This window comes from Falco peregrinus, chromosome 2 (assembly GCF_023634155.1).
Source record: "Falco peregrinus isolate bFalPer1 chromosome 2, bFalPer1.pri, whole genome shotgun sequence".
NCBI classification, from domain to species: Eukaryota; Metazoa; Chordata; class Aves; order Falconiformes; family Falconidae; genus Falco; species Falco peregrinus.
The window spans coordinates 90011908-90026880 of record NC_073722.1 but is presented as its reverse complement, the minus strand read 5'-3'; the positions used below and the strand labels follow the sequence as shown (position 1 = coordinate 90026880).

At 48.9% G+C, this 14973-nt stretch overlaps 2 protein-coding genes across 5 annotated transcripts in view; both read left to right on the top strand.

The window, feature by feature from the left end:
• The first annotated feature begins 268 nt into the window (after window positions 1-268).
• On the top strand, window positions 269-10296 carry LOC101920411 (dynein light chain 1, cytoplasmic-like). The gene is made up of 3 exons (XM_055794998.1): window positions 269-423; window positions 876-1013; window positions 9985-10296. Exons 2-3 carry the CDS (start codon window positions 882-884, stop codon window positions 10120-10122), a joined length of 270 nt encoding a protein of 89 aa, XP_055650973.1. The 5' UTR covers window positions 269-423; window positions 876-881; the 3' UTR covers window positions 10123-10296.
• Window positions 10297-10718: 422 nt separating this feature from the next.
• RNF10 (ring finger protein 10) overlaps window positions 10719-14973 on the top strand; it is a 202062-nt gene continuing 197807 nt past the window's right edge. For 2 of the 4 annotated variants that reach the window (XM_055795833.1, XM_013295836.3), the window contains exon 1: window positions 12994-13573. In XM_055795833.1, the coding sequence (XP_055651808.1) occupies window positions 13411-13573 (163 nt within the window). In that variant the 5' untranslated portion in view covers window positions 12994-13410. Of the gene's footprint in view, window positions 10879-11102; window positions 11441-12993; window positions 13574-14973 lie in introns of those variants that run through there. The other 2 variants (XM_055795834.1, XM_055795835.1) reach the window with 2 other exon arrangements.

The window sequence follows — 14973 nt, the reverse complement described above, 5'->3', positions numbered from 1 at the left end:
ATGGGCAAGCAGGGTGCTGCACCCTGTCGTGGGCTCGCCCCGGCGGGGGCTCTGGGGTTCCTGGGGCCGCCCCAGAGGCCTCCTCGCTCCCGCCGAGCCCAGGCCTCGGCCTCCATCAGCGCGGCCGCCCGTCGCTATGGGAACGGGTGCCGGCGCGAAGCATGCCGGTCTGAAAGAAACTGCTGCGGTAAAATGCTACGAGAGCGCCGGATCCTGGCCAATGAGCGCTTGGGGGGGTGGTGGCTGTGGCCAATGGCTGGCGGCCAGTACGGAGAGGGTGGGGCTGGGGGCGCTCGGAGGCGACGGCGGTGCGCGCGGGTCGGTTAAACGGACGCGGCGGCGGAGCGAGCGTTGTGTTTGCTTTTATCTGCGTCCCGCCCGCCCCGCTCCGCACAGCGCCGGTCCCGCGGCACCCGCCGAGCGGTGAGGGGGGCGGCGTGGGGGCCAAGCACGCTGGGGTGGCGCAGCGCCCGAGAGGGGCTGGGGAGGTTGAGGTGGGACGGCCGGTGTCTGGGCTCCCCCGCGGCAGGGCCCTGCTCCGCGTTCCGGCGGGCTGCAGGCGGGAGCCTTTTCCGTGGGGGGCTCCGGGCTTCGCTCGCCTCCCTGGGGCAGGGAGAGGCTGTCGAGGCTGGGCTCGGGGGTGGCTGCGCCCCCTCTCGGGGCTGCTGGGCCGGGCGGTGGGGCCTGCGGGAGCCCCACCGGGGCTGCAGCGCGGTGCGGGCGGCCCGGCCCGGGCGGTACCGCGCCTCTGGCCCCGGGCGCGGGCTGTGCCGGGGCCTCCGAGCCAGCCGGCAGCGGTGCCCCACGGCCGCGGGTGCTGCCGGCGGGCGGCCGCGCCTGCAGCTCCGGGCTCCCCTCTGCTTCGCTCCCTGCAGGCAACCATGAGCGATCGGAAGGCGGTGATCAAGAATGCGGACATGTCCGAAGAGATGCAGCAGGACGCCGTGGAGTGTGCTACTCAGGCCTTAGAGAAGTACAACATCGAGAAGGACATTGCGGCTCACATAAAGAAGGTAAATCTTTGCTCATAATGTCCTCCTGAAATCTATGCACATGAAAAATGAAGCAGGGAGAATGCTGCTGGGCGAGTAGCTCTAGAGAAACAAGTTCTAGAGGCACTAGCTACTCAAGTTGGATTTTGTCTGTAGGCTGGTGTCCTTAGGTTCTTTCCCCCACCCTTTAAGCGGGCTTTTCCAGGTCCTTCAGTTGTTTTTCTTGCAGCACCTTCTCCTTTAGCCTTTTCTGCCCCGTCCCGTTGTCCAGGTGAACAGAGAGCAGCAGCTGACTGTCCCTGGGACTGTTGAGCTGGTACAAAACAGGGGCTCTATTGAGCTCTCTCTGAGAGAAAGCCTGTTTCATAGTCCTTGGTTTCAGTTTTATTGTACTTAATCTTAAGGATCTATTCACAGTTCTGTCCAGCTGGGTCAGAAATTGCATGGAAAAGTACTTTTCTGCAAGTCTGTTGTAATCACACCTCTCCTTATGTAGTGATGTAAGCAAAAAAGAAAACCCCGAAAAAAAATCTGGTAGCACAGATTATCTGTTGTTTGTGATTTCTGTGTTGTTCTTTATGTAGGACTAACAATACTGAACATAGGAAAGATCTAGTTCTGGTTATATTTCCTGCCTCGTCAACTCTGGAGAATAGAGAAATCAAAGAGTGTCAATGTAAGTTAAACAGATCTGAGTGGAAGAACTGTTTAAAAAGTAATACAACTAAGCAGAATGATTGCTTCCACTTCGGAAATACTGATTTGCTATGTTAAAGAAGCTTTTCCACCCTAGGTATCTCATAGTAGAGTCTCAGGCTTAAGGTCCAGTAAGGTGATTTGAGTGGTGCAGCAGTAGAAACAGCTCAAGCTGGGTGCCTCTGCAGAGGGACTCTGAACAACAAAATTCCTGGATGGTTATACCTTTACAGTCTGAGTTTCCCACCCCTCATTTGACAGTTTGGACCAATAGTAAGTAGTATTAGGGTCTGGGGTCTTGTTCTTCATTGGGTCTCTTAATTGTCCTTGAGTCATCTGGGTTTTTTCCTCTTATCTCTGAGATGGTGGTTTCTGCTGGCACTTGTAGCTTCCTTATCTTCCATCTTGACCTGGCTCTTGAAGCCCTCTTTCATGGAAATAAGTTAAAAGTTCAACCTATCTGGGTGCAAGTTCATAGCCTGTGGCCTAAGGCTTTAGCAAATTTAGCAGCTAATGCTAAGCAGTTAACTCTAGGCAGTTTCAATCCAATATTCCCTAACAGCATCTTCCTGCTAATATGTTGAACAGTGTTCTTAAAGTGTTCTGAGGTGAGGTAACGTACAATATATTTTTAAGTAATAGGCATAACAAGGTTAAGCTTAACCACTACTAGGTGCAGTATGCAATTACAAATTCCTGTTGTGGTTGGTGACTGTCCCAGGAGGGTTCCCCGCCAGTGATACTCTCCATCCTTTTTCACTCAAAATTTTGAGTATATGATGATGCATTTCTTTTGCACAAAGGTGGCCAGTAATTACAGCTTTTTGTTCATTATTCTGTATATGTTTTAGTAATTGATAGATATCATCATGTTGTAATAATCTCTTTACAAATGTAAGATTGGCTCTCATGAGGGTGGTTGATAAATCTTGAGTTAATACGTCATTTGATTGTAACACTCAGTAAGACATAATGGGAGCTGAATAATTGAAATCGCACCCCATAATTGTAGTGAAGTTACAGACACATATTTGAGTGACTTCTGGCATCTATGGTAATACCATCTGCTAATACAAAATCACAAAGGGTTCTCATAAAAGCACATCCATTTCCTGTATATACAAGTACTGTTTCATGGGTTTCGTTGGGATGTACCTCAAAATGGCAAACATACTCTTCAGCATCAAGGCAAATGTCTAGCTCTGATGGTGTTTACTCCCACAGATAAACCCTTGCTGTTCCTGTACAAGGCATGCATTAACATCTACAGTTTGCTATTTGTTTGCATTTTGTTGGGTCCACACTCTGTTCTAATGGATAGCGTATAGTTCCATTGTAATTTAATCCTTATGCAATGCTTGGGTATATGGTGTATACCAATGCATTATATATTGTTAAGACAAAGGCTGTGACTCAATTGTTTAATGAGTGAAACTTGCCTTGTACTACCAGGATTGAAATTCTCTTTTGAACTCAGTTGCCTTGTCCCAAACTACTTTTCGAGCCTCTGTGGGTAAGGTGCCGTCTTTACCTTCCCTTACAATTGCTGCTGCTATACACTGCATCCGCAGTTGAGCTTGGATGTAGCCCAGAGCTACTGGAAAGATTGCCCTGGACTGTTCCAAGTGCTTCTACAATCAGCTGGTGGTCTCCTTCATTGATTTTCTCCCACTGAGGCAATATCTCAGATAGCATTAGGCGCTAGTCAATGACTCCTAGTAGAGAGGATCACAGTGGGTGTCCTAACTTGCTTAAATCACTTGTCATCCTTTATTTAGGAGTACTTTAGCATCTATACCACTTAAGATTCCCAGTCCTGTCCCTATGATAGTAGTTGCATCCCGTTTTCTTCACTTTGAAGGCGTAAGGATTCTCCCATGTAACCATGCTGCCCACCCTGTGTAGGATATATCTAAGAATGGTGAACAGATTGGTTTGATTTATTTTTTTTATTATGATTAATTTGCATCAATAGTCCTGCTCATCTAAGGGTCCATGAGGGAGTAAATACCACTTGTTGCTGTCCTATGTACTTGATTGCATATGGTTCAATTTCAGGTAACTGATTAGTGGACTTGAGGTAGGATTTACGGTGGTGGGCAGAGAAACAGTAGTTTGTGCTGGGTCAACTCTTTCAGAAGTAACAGTATCTTGTACACAAGTAACTTGTATCCTGTTGATTCTTAACCTAGGATCCAGCATCACACAACAACTGGTATTAAGCATTTTTTTTTTTTAAGCAGCAACTGTTATTATTGAGACAATTAGACCTGTCTCTACTGTTCACCTCTATTGAGGCTGAATTATAAACCTTATCTGATTCATGATAGAAAGTGAGATCCATCCTTTCAGGTGTTTTAGGAATTGGGAACCTTGTTCCTCTATAATCTAGGAAAACTATCTTCTTCTTGGATTTGTTAACTTTTCACTAATCTGGATCATCCATCATTTTTATACTTGGCCATGCTGTAGCAGTAACCAGAATCAGTAATATCAAGAGTAGCGAGATGCCCCACATAATTCTTAGTTGATTTGAGAGTTTTTCCAGGAGTTAGTTGTTCATCAGGTGGTTGGCTATTTACCACCTGTTTGATGTGAGAATGGTGTGCCAGCTTTCTTTTCCTAAACTTTTAACAGCAAAATAGGAACTTAGTGAGATGGTATATGGCCCTTCCCACTTAGGTTCTAATCTGGATTTTTCATGAGAACACCTTAATTAAAACTTATCTCTGGGTTATACACCACATACCTGTATTTCCAGAGGTGTGGATTGATACAATTGAGCATGCTTTCTGTTACTTTCATATACCTTCAGAAAGGGTTTGACGTATTGGGTCAACCGTTCATCTCTGTCCAGTAGGCTGGTCTTAATTGGGTTGTAAGTTCCTGGTATAGCTCAGTGTCTCCCAAAAATAATTTCTGCTGGTGTTAGCGCTATGGGTTGTCATGGAGCATTCAGTACATCCCATAGAGCTAAGTTCAGTGCTTCTGGCCATTTTAAACCAGTGTGTGTACATATTTTTGCTTGTTTCTCTTTTAACATTCAGTTCGTTCTTTCATTGTCCCAAAGACTTATGGATTATGGGGATTATGCAGGTTTCTTTCTATTCCTAATGATTATGCAGTTGGTCAGTTATGTTGCTGTGAAATGACCACCTGTGTCTGACTTGATTCTGGAACCCCATACCTGGGTATAACTTCTAGCAAGGCTTTTATCTCCCATCCTGTATTTGCCTTTCTTGTTGGGAAGACCTCTACCCAGCCTGACAGCTGACTTACTATCACTAGCAAGCGCTTGTACCCATTGACAAGTATCATATCTGCATAATCTATTTGTAGCCTTTGAAAAGGGATGTAGGCCCACGGTCATCTCCCTAACTGAGCTTGGGGTCCTACTTGCAACTTTTGGCAGGTCGGGCAGCTGTTGGTTATTCTTTCTGCAGCAGTGTAAATTCCTGGTGCTGCCATACTTTTTGTACTTGATTAGCTACTGCCTCTGCTCCCCTGTGAGCTTTATTGTGAAACCACCTAGCCACAGTAATTACATATTTTTTCACAGAATTGGTTTTCCTCCAATTGTCCATATTCCATTGTAATTTTGTATTCTTCCCAATTTTCCCATTGTTCCTTCTCTTCTGCTGAGCAGTCCTTTTCATATGTGTGGTTTTGGGTCTGAATTTGGCTGTTTGCTCTGGTTTATCATTGCAATTGCAACGATATATTCTCTCAGAGGTTGTTGGGCTGCAGCCTTTGCAGCAGTGTCAGCTAGAGAGTTTCCTTTACTGATTTCTATAGTGTCCCTACTATAAGCTAGGCAGTGTATTACAGCGATTTCTTTAGGTAGTTGGATTTGTTCCAGCAAACTGCTCATATTTTCTTTCCTGATTGTGAGGAGTCCTTGTTCTCTCTGTGACATCCCAGTTGCATGATGTAATCCAGAGACATATCAACAGTCAGTGTAGATGTTAACTTGCTTTCCTTTTCCCAGGTGGGCTGTACAAGACAAAGCTACCAGCTGTGCTACTTGTGCACTCACCTGTGTGGAAACCTGTTTACTTTCATCACTCATTTCTGCCTGACTACAGCACACCCAGTTAGTAGTTTCCCATGCAGGTAGTAGGATGAACTGTATACAGACAGAACTAGATCTGGGTTTTGCAGAGGAACACTGGTTAAAACTGGTTTGCAGTTCACTTGAAGTGTGCATCAGCTGCTCACATCGGTGATGTTCTTCTCCATCATCTGGCAAAGATAGGGTTGCTGGATTCAAAGTATTGCATCTTTTCAAGGCTACGTTCCCTGATTAGGAGGATCAGTTTGTATCTGTGTGCTCAATGTGGCAATAATGCTTGGATTGCATATTGTTTTATCAGTATTCCTACCTCCTGTGGACATAAAACTGTTACAAGGTGTCCCAGAATGAAGGGATGGCTTTTTTTCTACTATTGTTGCTGCTGCTGTTGGAGATTTTATACAGGCTGGTGCCCCTGCTGCAGCTGAATCTAGTTGAGCAGAGTAATATGCAACTGGTTGGTGGTGGTGTCCTAATTTTTGTGTTACCACTCTTCTGGCTGTCCTCTTGGACTCACGTATTTACACACTGAAAGGTTTTGTATAATTTGGGAGCCTGAGAGCAGGCACTGATGCCAAAGCTCCTTTTATGTTTTTAAAACCTTGTTCTCTCTCTCAGCCCCATGCAATGGGTTCTGCCTCTTAATTCCTCATTGCCTCTGTTTTTGTTATTTCTCCCAATCCAGGAATCCATGGTCTGCAAAATCCCACAGTTCCAAGGAATCCTCGTAATTGTTTCTTTGTTACTGTATGGGGGGTGGGTGGGTGGGTTCTGTTACAGCATTTACTCTTTCTAGGTCTCCTAGCCATTGCCCTTCTCTGAAAATAAATCCTAAATATTTTACTTCCTTTCAATACAGCTGGAATTTAGACAGAGATGCGTAGTGACCCTTTTCTGCTAAAGCAGTACGCAAATGTACAGTGTCTATTATACAGGCATTTTCGTCTCTACATGCTATCGCTAAATCATCTACATATTGTACGAGAGCTGATTCACTTGGCACTTCTACATCTTTTAAATTACTAATATCTGAGAGAAAACTGTAGGACATCTTGTGAACCCTTGGGGAAGGCGCATCCATGTCAGTTGTCCTTTCCATGTAAAGTCAAATAAGGGCCAACTACTTCCATAAAGTGGTATACTATAGGAAGCAGCAGTTAAATCAGTTATGGTAAAATATTTTGCCCAATGTGATATTTGCAAAGGTACTGTGGAAGGATCAGGTACGACTGGTTGAGGAGTCGCCACATGTTGATTGATTGCCTGAAAATTTTGTACAAAACAGTTTTTTGGATCTCGGCCTTCACCCGACCTGTTCTTTTTTACAGGGAATATGGGAGCATTATATGGTGAAATACATACTTTTAAAATCCATTGGGGCAGGTATTGGTTTATCTGCTTTTGTATGCTCTTCCTTGTCTTATTGGTGGAGCTCCTCCCTTTGTATTTATGACTACAGGTTGAGCTGAGATTAGCAATCCAACATCAGTGCCAGTTTTGCTCCATATCTTCATGGGCACAGATTTTAGCACTTCTGGTACTTTTATTTCAGGGTTTGGGCTTTTGGTAACAACACTCATTCCCATAATTTAGATCCATTCCTTCAGGTGATAAGTGTAATTCTACATATAGGGCTTGTAAAAGATTTCTTCCTAGCAAACGGGCCGAAGATTCTTCTGCTAATACAAGTCTTCCCCATACACTTTAGTTTCCTATTGTTATAGGGGCTTGGTTAAACTCTTTGCTCCTCCACCTGTGACCCTCTGTATTAGAACCTTATCTTCAGTTTCAGATCCTTTTGGGGTAAAACTTCAAAGAGAGAGCACAGCTACTCTGCCTACTAAAAGTTCAACTTCTTGGCCTTCTACTTTACCTGCTATAGGTGGTCTAATTGAGTTTCCCACATAGCAGAAATACCTAGTCCTTCTAATTCCGCAAGTGTTTCAGGTTTCCCCACCTCCTGTCATTGTGAGTTGTTATTTTCTTAGGCTAACTCTTCGTGTTGGAGTTGCCTTATCTAGTCAGATCTTGTAGTCGAAGGGGACATTCCCGCTGTACATGCCCTAAGTTCCCACAGTAATAACACTCTTTCCCTTAACTTCCCCCTATGCTTCTTCCTGTGTTTCCCGGCCTCAGCCCAAATCCTGGGCTTGGCCTTTGTCTTTCTGATCCTCTGCCTTTCACTTGCAAGTTTCTTGCTAAAGCAGCTGCCAGTAAATTTGCTTCTTGTTCTTTTGCTCTTTCACTTGCTCAGGTTTCTGTGTTTCCTCTCACCCATCATACACAAATACTACCACACTTAACTTTTCTGTAGTTTCCCCTTGCCAGCCTGGCATATGTTCTTTGAAATATTTCCATATCTTGGGGGCTGCTTGATCCATAAAAACACTGATTGCTAGTGTGTTGTTAAACTTCTGTGTGTTTATTCCCCCACACTTTAACGAAGTCTTGTCGAAGCTATCACTGGGGTGTTTGTCTAGGTGCTGTCTGCATTCTTGCACTTGTATAATTTACTCCTAACTTGCCACATGCCCTAATGGCTTCTGCTAAATTCTGGAGTGCCATTTGGCATGTAGTTCTATCTCCTGCATTATTATAATCCCAATTTGGATTACTTGCTGGCCAGGGATTTCTTTGTCCTCCAGCTTGTTGTGCTAGTTCTGCATCCTTATTAATTATCTTTTCTCATTCATCTGGCTGGAACAGTTCTCTCAGAAGTATCTAGGTGTCCCCCCAATTTGAGTTATATCCAGTGCATTTATTAGAAAATAGTTTGGTGCATCTCGTGGCATCTTCCCTTAGTCTTGATATTTTGCTTCCCTATAATGCTAAATCACTGGGGTTCCAGGGCTCATTAGTAAACACGGGTAACACTGGGGGAGGGGGTTTGCCTCCACCCACCCCTCCTTGCTGTAATGTGTTGGTATTGGGCAAAATGTTAGAAATCATAGGAGAGAGTCTGGCAGCTGGTAGACGTAGGCGGTGAAGAGAGAGCAAGTGAGATACATTGTCCCACTCCATATGCCAACCAGACTCTTCTGGGGTGTTGGCATCCACTAATGCAAGTGTTACCTTTGACAGTGTCTCCCTCCTCCCATACCATCGGGCTGGATTTTCTGCTCCCAAGCCTGATGATCCCACACATAACAGCAATCCATTTGTGCTGGAGACCTGTCTCCAGGCAATACCACAAAAAGGCTAATTAATGCTGGTTAAAAAGTCCCCTGCGATGGCCACCATTGTGCTGGACTACCATCTCTTGTTGCAAATGGCCAATCTTCCTGACATAGTGTAACTATGTGTTTTTTGACAAGCTGGCTGTGCCGTTAATCTTTCCAGTTTTCCAGTACCTTGGCTAAGGGTGCCCCCTCTATGCTGGGTGTGTTTATGTTTTCCATTGTTTTCAGTTACTAACAGGGACTCAAACCCACTTCTACGTGTGTGTTACACTGATTGCGCTGCACACCCGTAAGCAAGCTGTAGCAGGGGAGGGACTTGAACCCACCCTGATACTGAGAGGGACTTGAACCCACTACGGAATCTAAACGCTCATCCTTCAGTGCCTCCTGCTCCAAAGATCCTGGGTGAACTCACCCACGGCCAGCAGCTGGATGTTTGGAAAAGAGAGGATCCAATGATGGTGGTGGCCTAGGGTCCCATCTGGGTCACCAAACTGAAGTTTCTCTGCTCTAGGTATTCCATAGCAGAGTTGTGGGCTTAAAGTCTGATAAGGTAATTTGGGTGGTACAGTGGAAGAAACAGCTCAAGCTGGGTGCCTTTGAGCTGGGTGCCTTTGCAGAGGGACCCCAAGCAAAGAAATTCCTGGGTGGTTATACCTTTACAGCCTGTTTTCCCACCCCTCATTTGACAGTTTGGACCAATAGTAAGTAGTATTAGGGTCTGGGGTCTTGTTCTTCATTGGGTCTCTTAATTGTCCTTGAGTCATCTGGGTTTTTTCCTCTTATCTCTGAGATGGTGGTTTCTGCTGGCACTAGTAGCTTCCTTATCTTCCATCTTGACCTGGCTCTTGAGGTCCTCTTTCATGGAAATAAGTTAAAAGTTCAACCTATCTGGGTGCAAGTTCATAGCCTGTGGCCTAAAGCTTTAGCAAATTTAGCTACCGATGCTAAGCAGTTAACTCTAGGCAGGTAATTTCATTCCAGTATTCTTTAACGTGGATACCTGTTTAGAAGAATTCTTAATTTCTAGTGATCTATTTTGCAGGAGTTTGACAAGAAATACAATCCCACTTGGCACTGCATCGTGGGAAGGAACTTTGGCAGCTACGTGACACATGAGACCAAGCACTTCATCTACTTCTACCTCGGCCAAGTCGCTATTCTTCTTTTCAAGTCTGGTTAGAACCACAGACCCTCACTGAAACCTGTATCCAGTTACAGGACTGTGCGCTGACTCCTCTGACTAGTTACTGCAGCCTTCCTGAGGACACAGACCTTGATCTTCAAGGGCGATGGCAGGGATTATGCTATAGCAGATGATGTTACATTGTGGATATAAAAAGGAAAAATACCAAAACAGTCTGCCTTGTATTTATTTTTTTTTTTCCCATGAGGCTGCTACTTTGTTAGTAGGGCAGCTTTATAGCCACCTACAGTCTTGCCTGGTTACTGCTTGTGCTGCGTAGGTACTGACACTTCCTTCTGCACCACGTGCTCTTATTCTTCTGAGTCGGTATTTTTGGGTTTTTTTCCGTTGGGTGTGGGTTTTTTTGTGTGTGGAGGTTTTTGGGTTTTTTTTAGTTTTTTTTGTGTGTGTGTTTTTTTTCCTATTTTTTCGCTCTAGTCCCTGCTGGGTTGCCCTGTGCCGGGCGCTGCCCGTGCCGCCGGTGCCGCCTCCCTGTGCGGGCCTGGCCGCGGGGGGGCGCTGCCGGGGGCGGGGCCAGCCCGGGCGCTCGGTGCTGCCCGACGGTGCCGCCGGGGGGCGGCTGCATCCGGGTCTCGGCAGCTGCTGTGGTCGGTGTGGCGGCGCCGTTATGGGGCAACGGTGCTCGGCCTCCGCCGTGGCCGAGAGCCGTGTGCGGCGCGGCCGGCAGCGAAGGGTAGCAGCCGCTCTCCGCCTGGCCCGGCCCCCCCGCCGGCGAGGGTGAGCCCGAAGGAGGTAAGAGCCGGGGAGGGAGGGGCGAGGGCCCGGGCTCTTCCACGGGCCCGCCCGCTGCTGAGGCGGTTGCGGCGCGCGCGGGTCGGTTAAACTGACGCCGAGGGGGAGCGCGCGCCTGCCTCGCTGATCACGGTGAGGGGAGCGGCAGGGAGGGGGCGGCGGGGGCCGGGCGGGCGGCGGGGCCTGCGGGCGGCAGCGCGGTGCGGGCGGCCCGGCCCGGGCGGTACCGCGCCTCTGGCCCCGGGCGCGGGCTGTGCCGGGGCCTCCGAGCCAGCCGGCAGCGGTGCCCCACGGCCGCGGGTGCTGCCGGCGGGCGGCCGCGCCTGCAGCTCCGGGCTCCCCTCTGCTTCGCTCCCTGCAGGCAACCATGAGCGATCGGAAGGCGGTGATCAAGAATGCGGACATGTCCGAAGAGAGCCGTGGAGTGTGCCATTCATTCTCTGCAGGAAGGCAGTGTGGAGCATGACACTGCAGCTCACATAAAAGGATAAGTGTTTTGCTCACATTGTCGTCCCTACTGAATGCTATATGAACTTCCAAAACCAAGCAGAAATGTTGGTGGGTAAGTAGTTCTAGAGAAGCAAGCTCTGTGGTCATGAGATAATCCAGTCAGGCTTCTTCTGTAGACTGCTGTCCTGTACCTCTCCAGTCCCCTTTTATGTGCTTTTGCAGTTCTTCCCCTTTTTCACAATTCATTCTATGTAAGTTCTTTGCTCTCTAAAACCAGCACTTGATTGTGTAGAATTGCTAGTGGCCTCTTCTGCAGGAGCTTGACAGGCTATATAATCCTGCCTGGCTCTGCACTTGGGAAGGAATTTTTGCAGCTGTGTGACTCATGAGACCTGTCACTCCGTCCTTTTCTGCCTGGGTCCTGTTACTGTTCTTCTGGAGGGTGCTTAGAGCCATGAACTGTTGCTCAAACTCCCATCTTGTTACTCAGTTGTGTGGTAATGGCACGAAGCCTGGTGCCATCAGCCTTCCCGAGGAAGCAGACTTCAGTCTTCAAGGGCAGTGGCAGGGCGTTTGCTGGCATGGTTGATGTTTTTATTGTAGTTAGGGGTAAAACAGCAGAAAAAACCACACCCCAGAAATTGCCAAAACCACCACCGCTTCCTTGTATTTATTTTCTTTCCACAGCCAGCTTCTTTGCTAATAAGTGTTGTGTTCTGTCTTTAAAAATTTTATGGCTATCTGTCCTGTTTTTCTAGCATTGCTTGTGCTGTTTCATACTTCCCTGTAAATGTGGATGACTAACTTTCTAACAAAGTTTCTTTTCTCAAATCCAAAGCATCTAAACATGGTGGTAACCATCTTCATAATTTGGTCAGTAATTCTAAAAATCATAGACCTAAACAGGCAACAAGCAGGTGTTAAAATGAGGCCTTTCATTATTTAATTTAGGCTTCTCCTAAAATATTATTTGTTAGCTCTGCCCTTTTGCACTCCAGCCCTACTTGTAAGAAACCAGGGAAGCGCTCCCGGCTTCCAGCTCTCATCCCTGAAATAATGGCAAAGAGATCAGCAGATGCGCTCAAGATCTTTCAGTGTTATTTTAAGGATTCATTAAAATGCCTTTAGAATCTGTTGCCTTGTGTTTTTTTATTCCCTTATTGCTTTGAAGGAGAAGTTTAAAGGTATCACGGAAACTGAGTTCCCTTTTTACTTTCACAGTTGTTTGCCCCGGATTGGTGGAAATACTGGTTCTTTACATCCTCTGAGGCCATTGTGTTCACAAGGTTATTCCCCTAGCACTGTCAACTTGTACCGGCTTAGGAACTGACAGGGGTTAGTTCCTTCAGTTCCACACCGCTGTTACTCTTCTGAGACGGTTTTTTTTTGTTTGGGTGGGTTTTGGTTTTTTTTTTTGCGGGTGTATGTCGCTCTGGCCCCTCCTGCGTTGCTGGAGGTGCGGCCCCGCAGCCCGAGCCGCCGCGGCGAGCAGAGGCCGAGCCCTGCGCCGGGCGCTGCCGGTGGCCGCTCCGCGGGGCCCCGGTGCCGCTGCCGCCTCCGTGAGCGGGTCTGGCCGCGGGGGGGCGCTGCTGGGGGCGGGGCGGAGGTGGGGCCCCGCAGCTCCCGGCGTGCTCTGCGGCGGACCAGGACTACGCGTCCCGTCGTGCCCGCGGGCCCGCCCGGCGCCGGCTCCATCCGGGTCCCGGCTACTGCTGCGGGCGGCTCGGCGCCATTACGGGGCAGCGGCGGCCGAGCCGGGGCCGGGGCGGCGCCGAGGAGCCGGTGGGTGCCTGGGTGGCGCCGACCACTCGGGCGGCAGGCAGCGCCGGGCCCCGCGGGGCTCCGTGAGCAGCTCTTTCCCTCGTCGCCCGGAGCCCCCGCAGGCCCGGCCCGGCCTCCCGCGGCCTTCTCCGGTTCGAGCAGAGCAGCGAGAAGATGTCGCCATGAAGGAGGCCGAGTCCGCGCTGCGCCGCCCCCGCCGGTCGCCCCCGCGGGCCATGAGCCTGGGCCCCCGCCGGCTCCGCCAGCGCCCGTCGTGCCCCCCCGCTCAGGGCCGCCCCTCGTCCGCCGGGGCGCCCGTTGATGCTGCAGAGCCCGCCCGGCGCGACCCCCGCCTCAGCCTCCGCCATGGACAAGAGCAGCCCCTGCGGCTCCGGTGCGCCTGGCTCCTCGGCCGGCAGCAAAGGGCAGCAGCCGCGATCCGCTTCGGCCGGGCCTGCCGCGGTGGAGTCTAAGCCCAAAGGCGGTAAGAGCCGGGGCGGGGGCGGGACCCCCGGGGGCTTCGGGCCGTTGGCGACCGCTCCCCGGGCCTGGCCTGGGGCCGTGGGCCCTGGTGGCCAAGCAGAGCGCGGCGCCGCCGGGTGCTGGTGGCCCAGCTGGGCTTAGTGGGCTCCAATGCTGGGGCCTGGTCCTGCTTGCTGTTCCCATCCTCTCCCAGCTGTTCCCATCCTCTCCCAGCTGTTCCCATCCTCTCCCAGCTGTTCCCATCCTCTCCCAGCTGTTCCCATCCTCTCCCGGCCTCGGCCGCTGCTCCCTGAGCTGCGGTCACTGCTCCCAGCTTCCCTTAAGCCTTGATCTCCATTAGTACCGGCCTAATCAGCTTGAGAGCTAAAGCTCTGCTCCTACAGTAAGAACATACATTTGCCAGTGCCTGTTAAAAGAGAACCCTGAGCTTTATCCCGAACTCAGGAACATACTTTTTTACATCTCCCTGAGAAGGCCTCGCTCCAACGCGCCGTATTCCCCTTGCTGGCTGTGTTTCGATAACCTGCTTTGGAGGAGCTCAGGGTTAGTTACGTATTGTTTGCTCATCCGGCATTTAAACCACAGAGTTACTTCTGTCACTGCAAACAGCTGGTGCTGCTGACATAGCAGTAGCAGTTCGTGTGGAGCCGTGGTGGCTCCTGTCAGCTGCCTTTTCAAGGTAAGACCTAAGCCGCCTCCAGTTCTCCAGACCTGTTTGGGAGCGAGTGATCCTGGCAGCCTTACAATTTTTTTCCTAAAACCTAGAAATAGGGCAGTAGTGATTAAAATTAGTGTGTTTAGTCCCAGAAGTATGTGTGAGAGCATCAACAGGTTACTACAGCACCATCGCTGTACTAATTTCCTTCCTCCTCAGTGGTTTGTTTCAACTGTATGACTCCAGGTCTCTGAGAAAGCAGCAGTGTATTCCAGAGGGTTAACAAAATTAGTATCTTGAAGGTGTTGACTTTTTTGGGGCTTATAAATACACTCAGATCCCAGGTAACCAGGTATTACCTGCTGTTCACCAGTATTAACTAATCTGCCACAGGATAGACTGAATTGGGTGACATGGGAGGTGGCTTACCCACGGCTCCCCAGGCTGTGGTGTGATTGTGCGATTATAGTGGAATTTTGACTTCAGGTTCAAACCTAGTAAAGTCTGTCTAGGAAGAATTCTTTAGGCAGTCATTTCTGGAAGAACTCCAAACTGATTTGCAAAGCTGTTTGCATCAGCAGCAGGATTTGATGTGAGAGTCTTATTATCCCTAGCTACTGTTGTTAATTTTCAATCTCTTATTTCATTTTTCCTCCCCTCTAATGAAGGGACCAATGGAAGCAGGGGATATCACATGTTAGGTATGCAACAGGAGTTTTAGAAGAAGATCTTTGGCTTCTGATGGA

Coding starts and splice junctions, on each gene's coding strand:
- LOC101920411 (XM_055794998.1), top strand. CDS start 882: ATGAGCGATCGGAAGGCGGTGATCAAGAATGCGGACATGTCCGAAGAG. Junction 1,014..9,984: donor TTGCGGCTCACATAAAGAAG/GTAAATCTTTGC, acceptor TCTATTTTGCAG/GAGTTTGACAAGAAATACAA.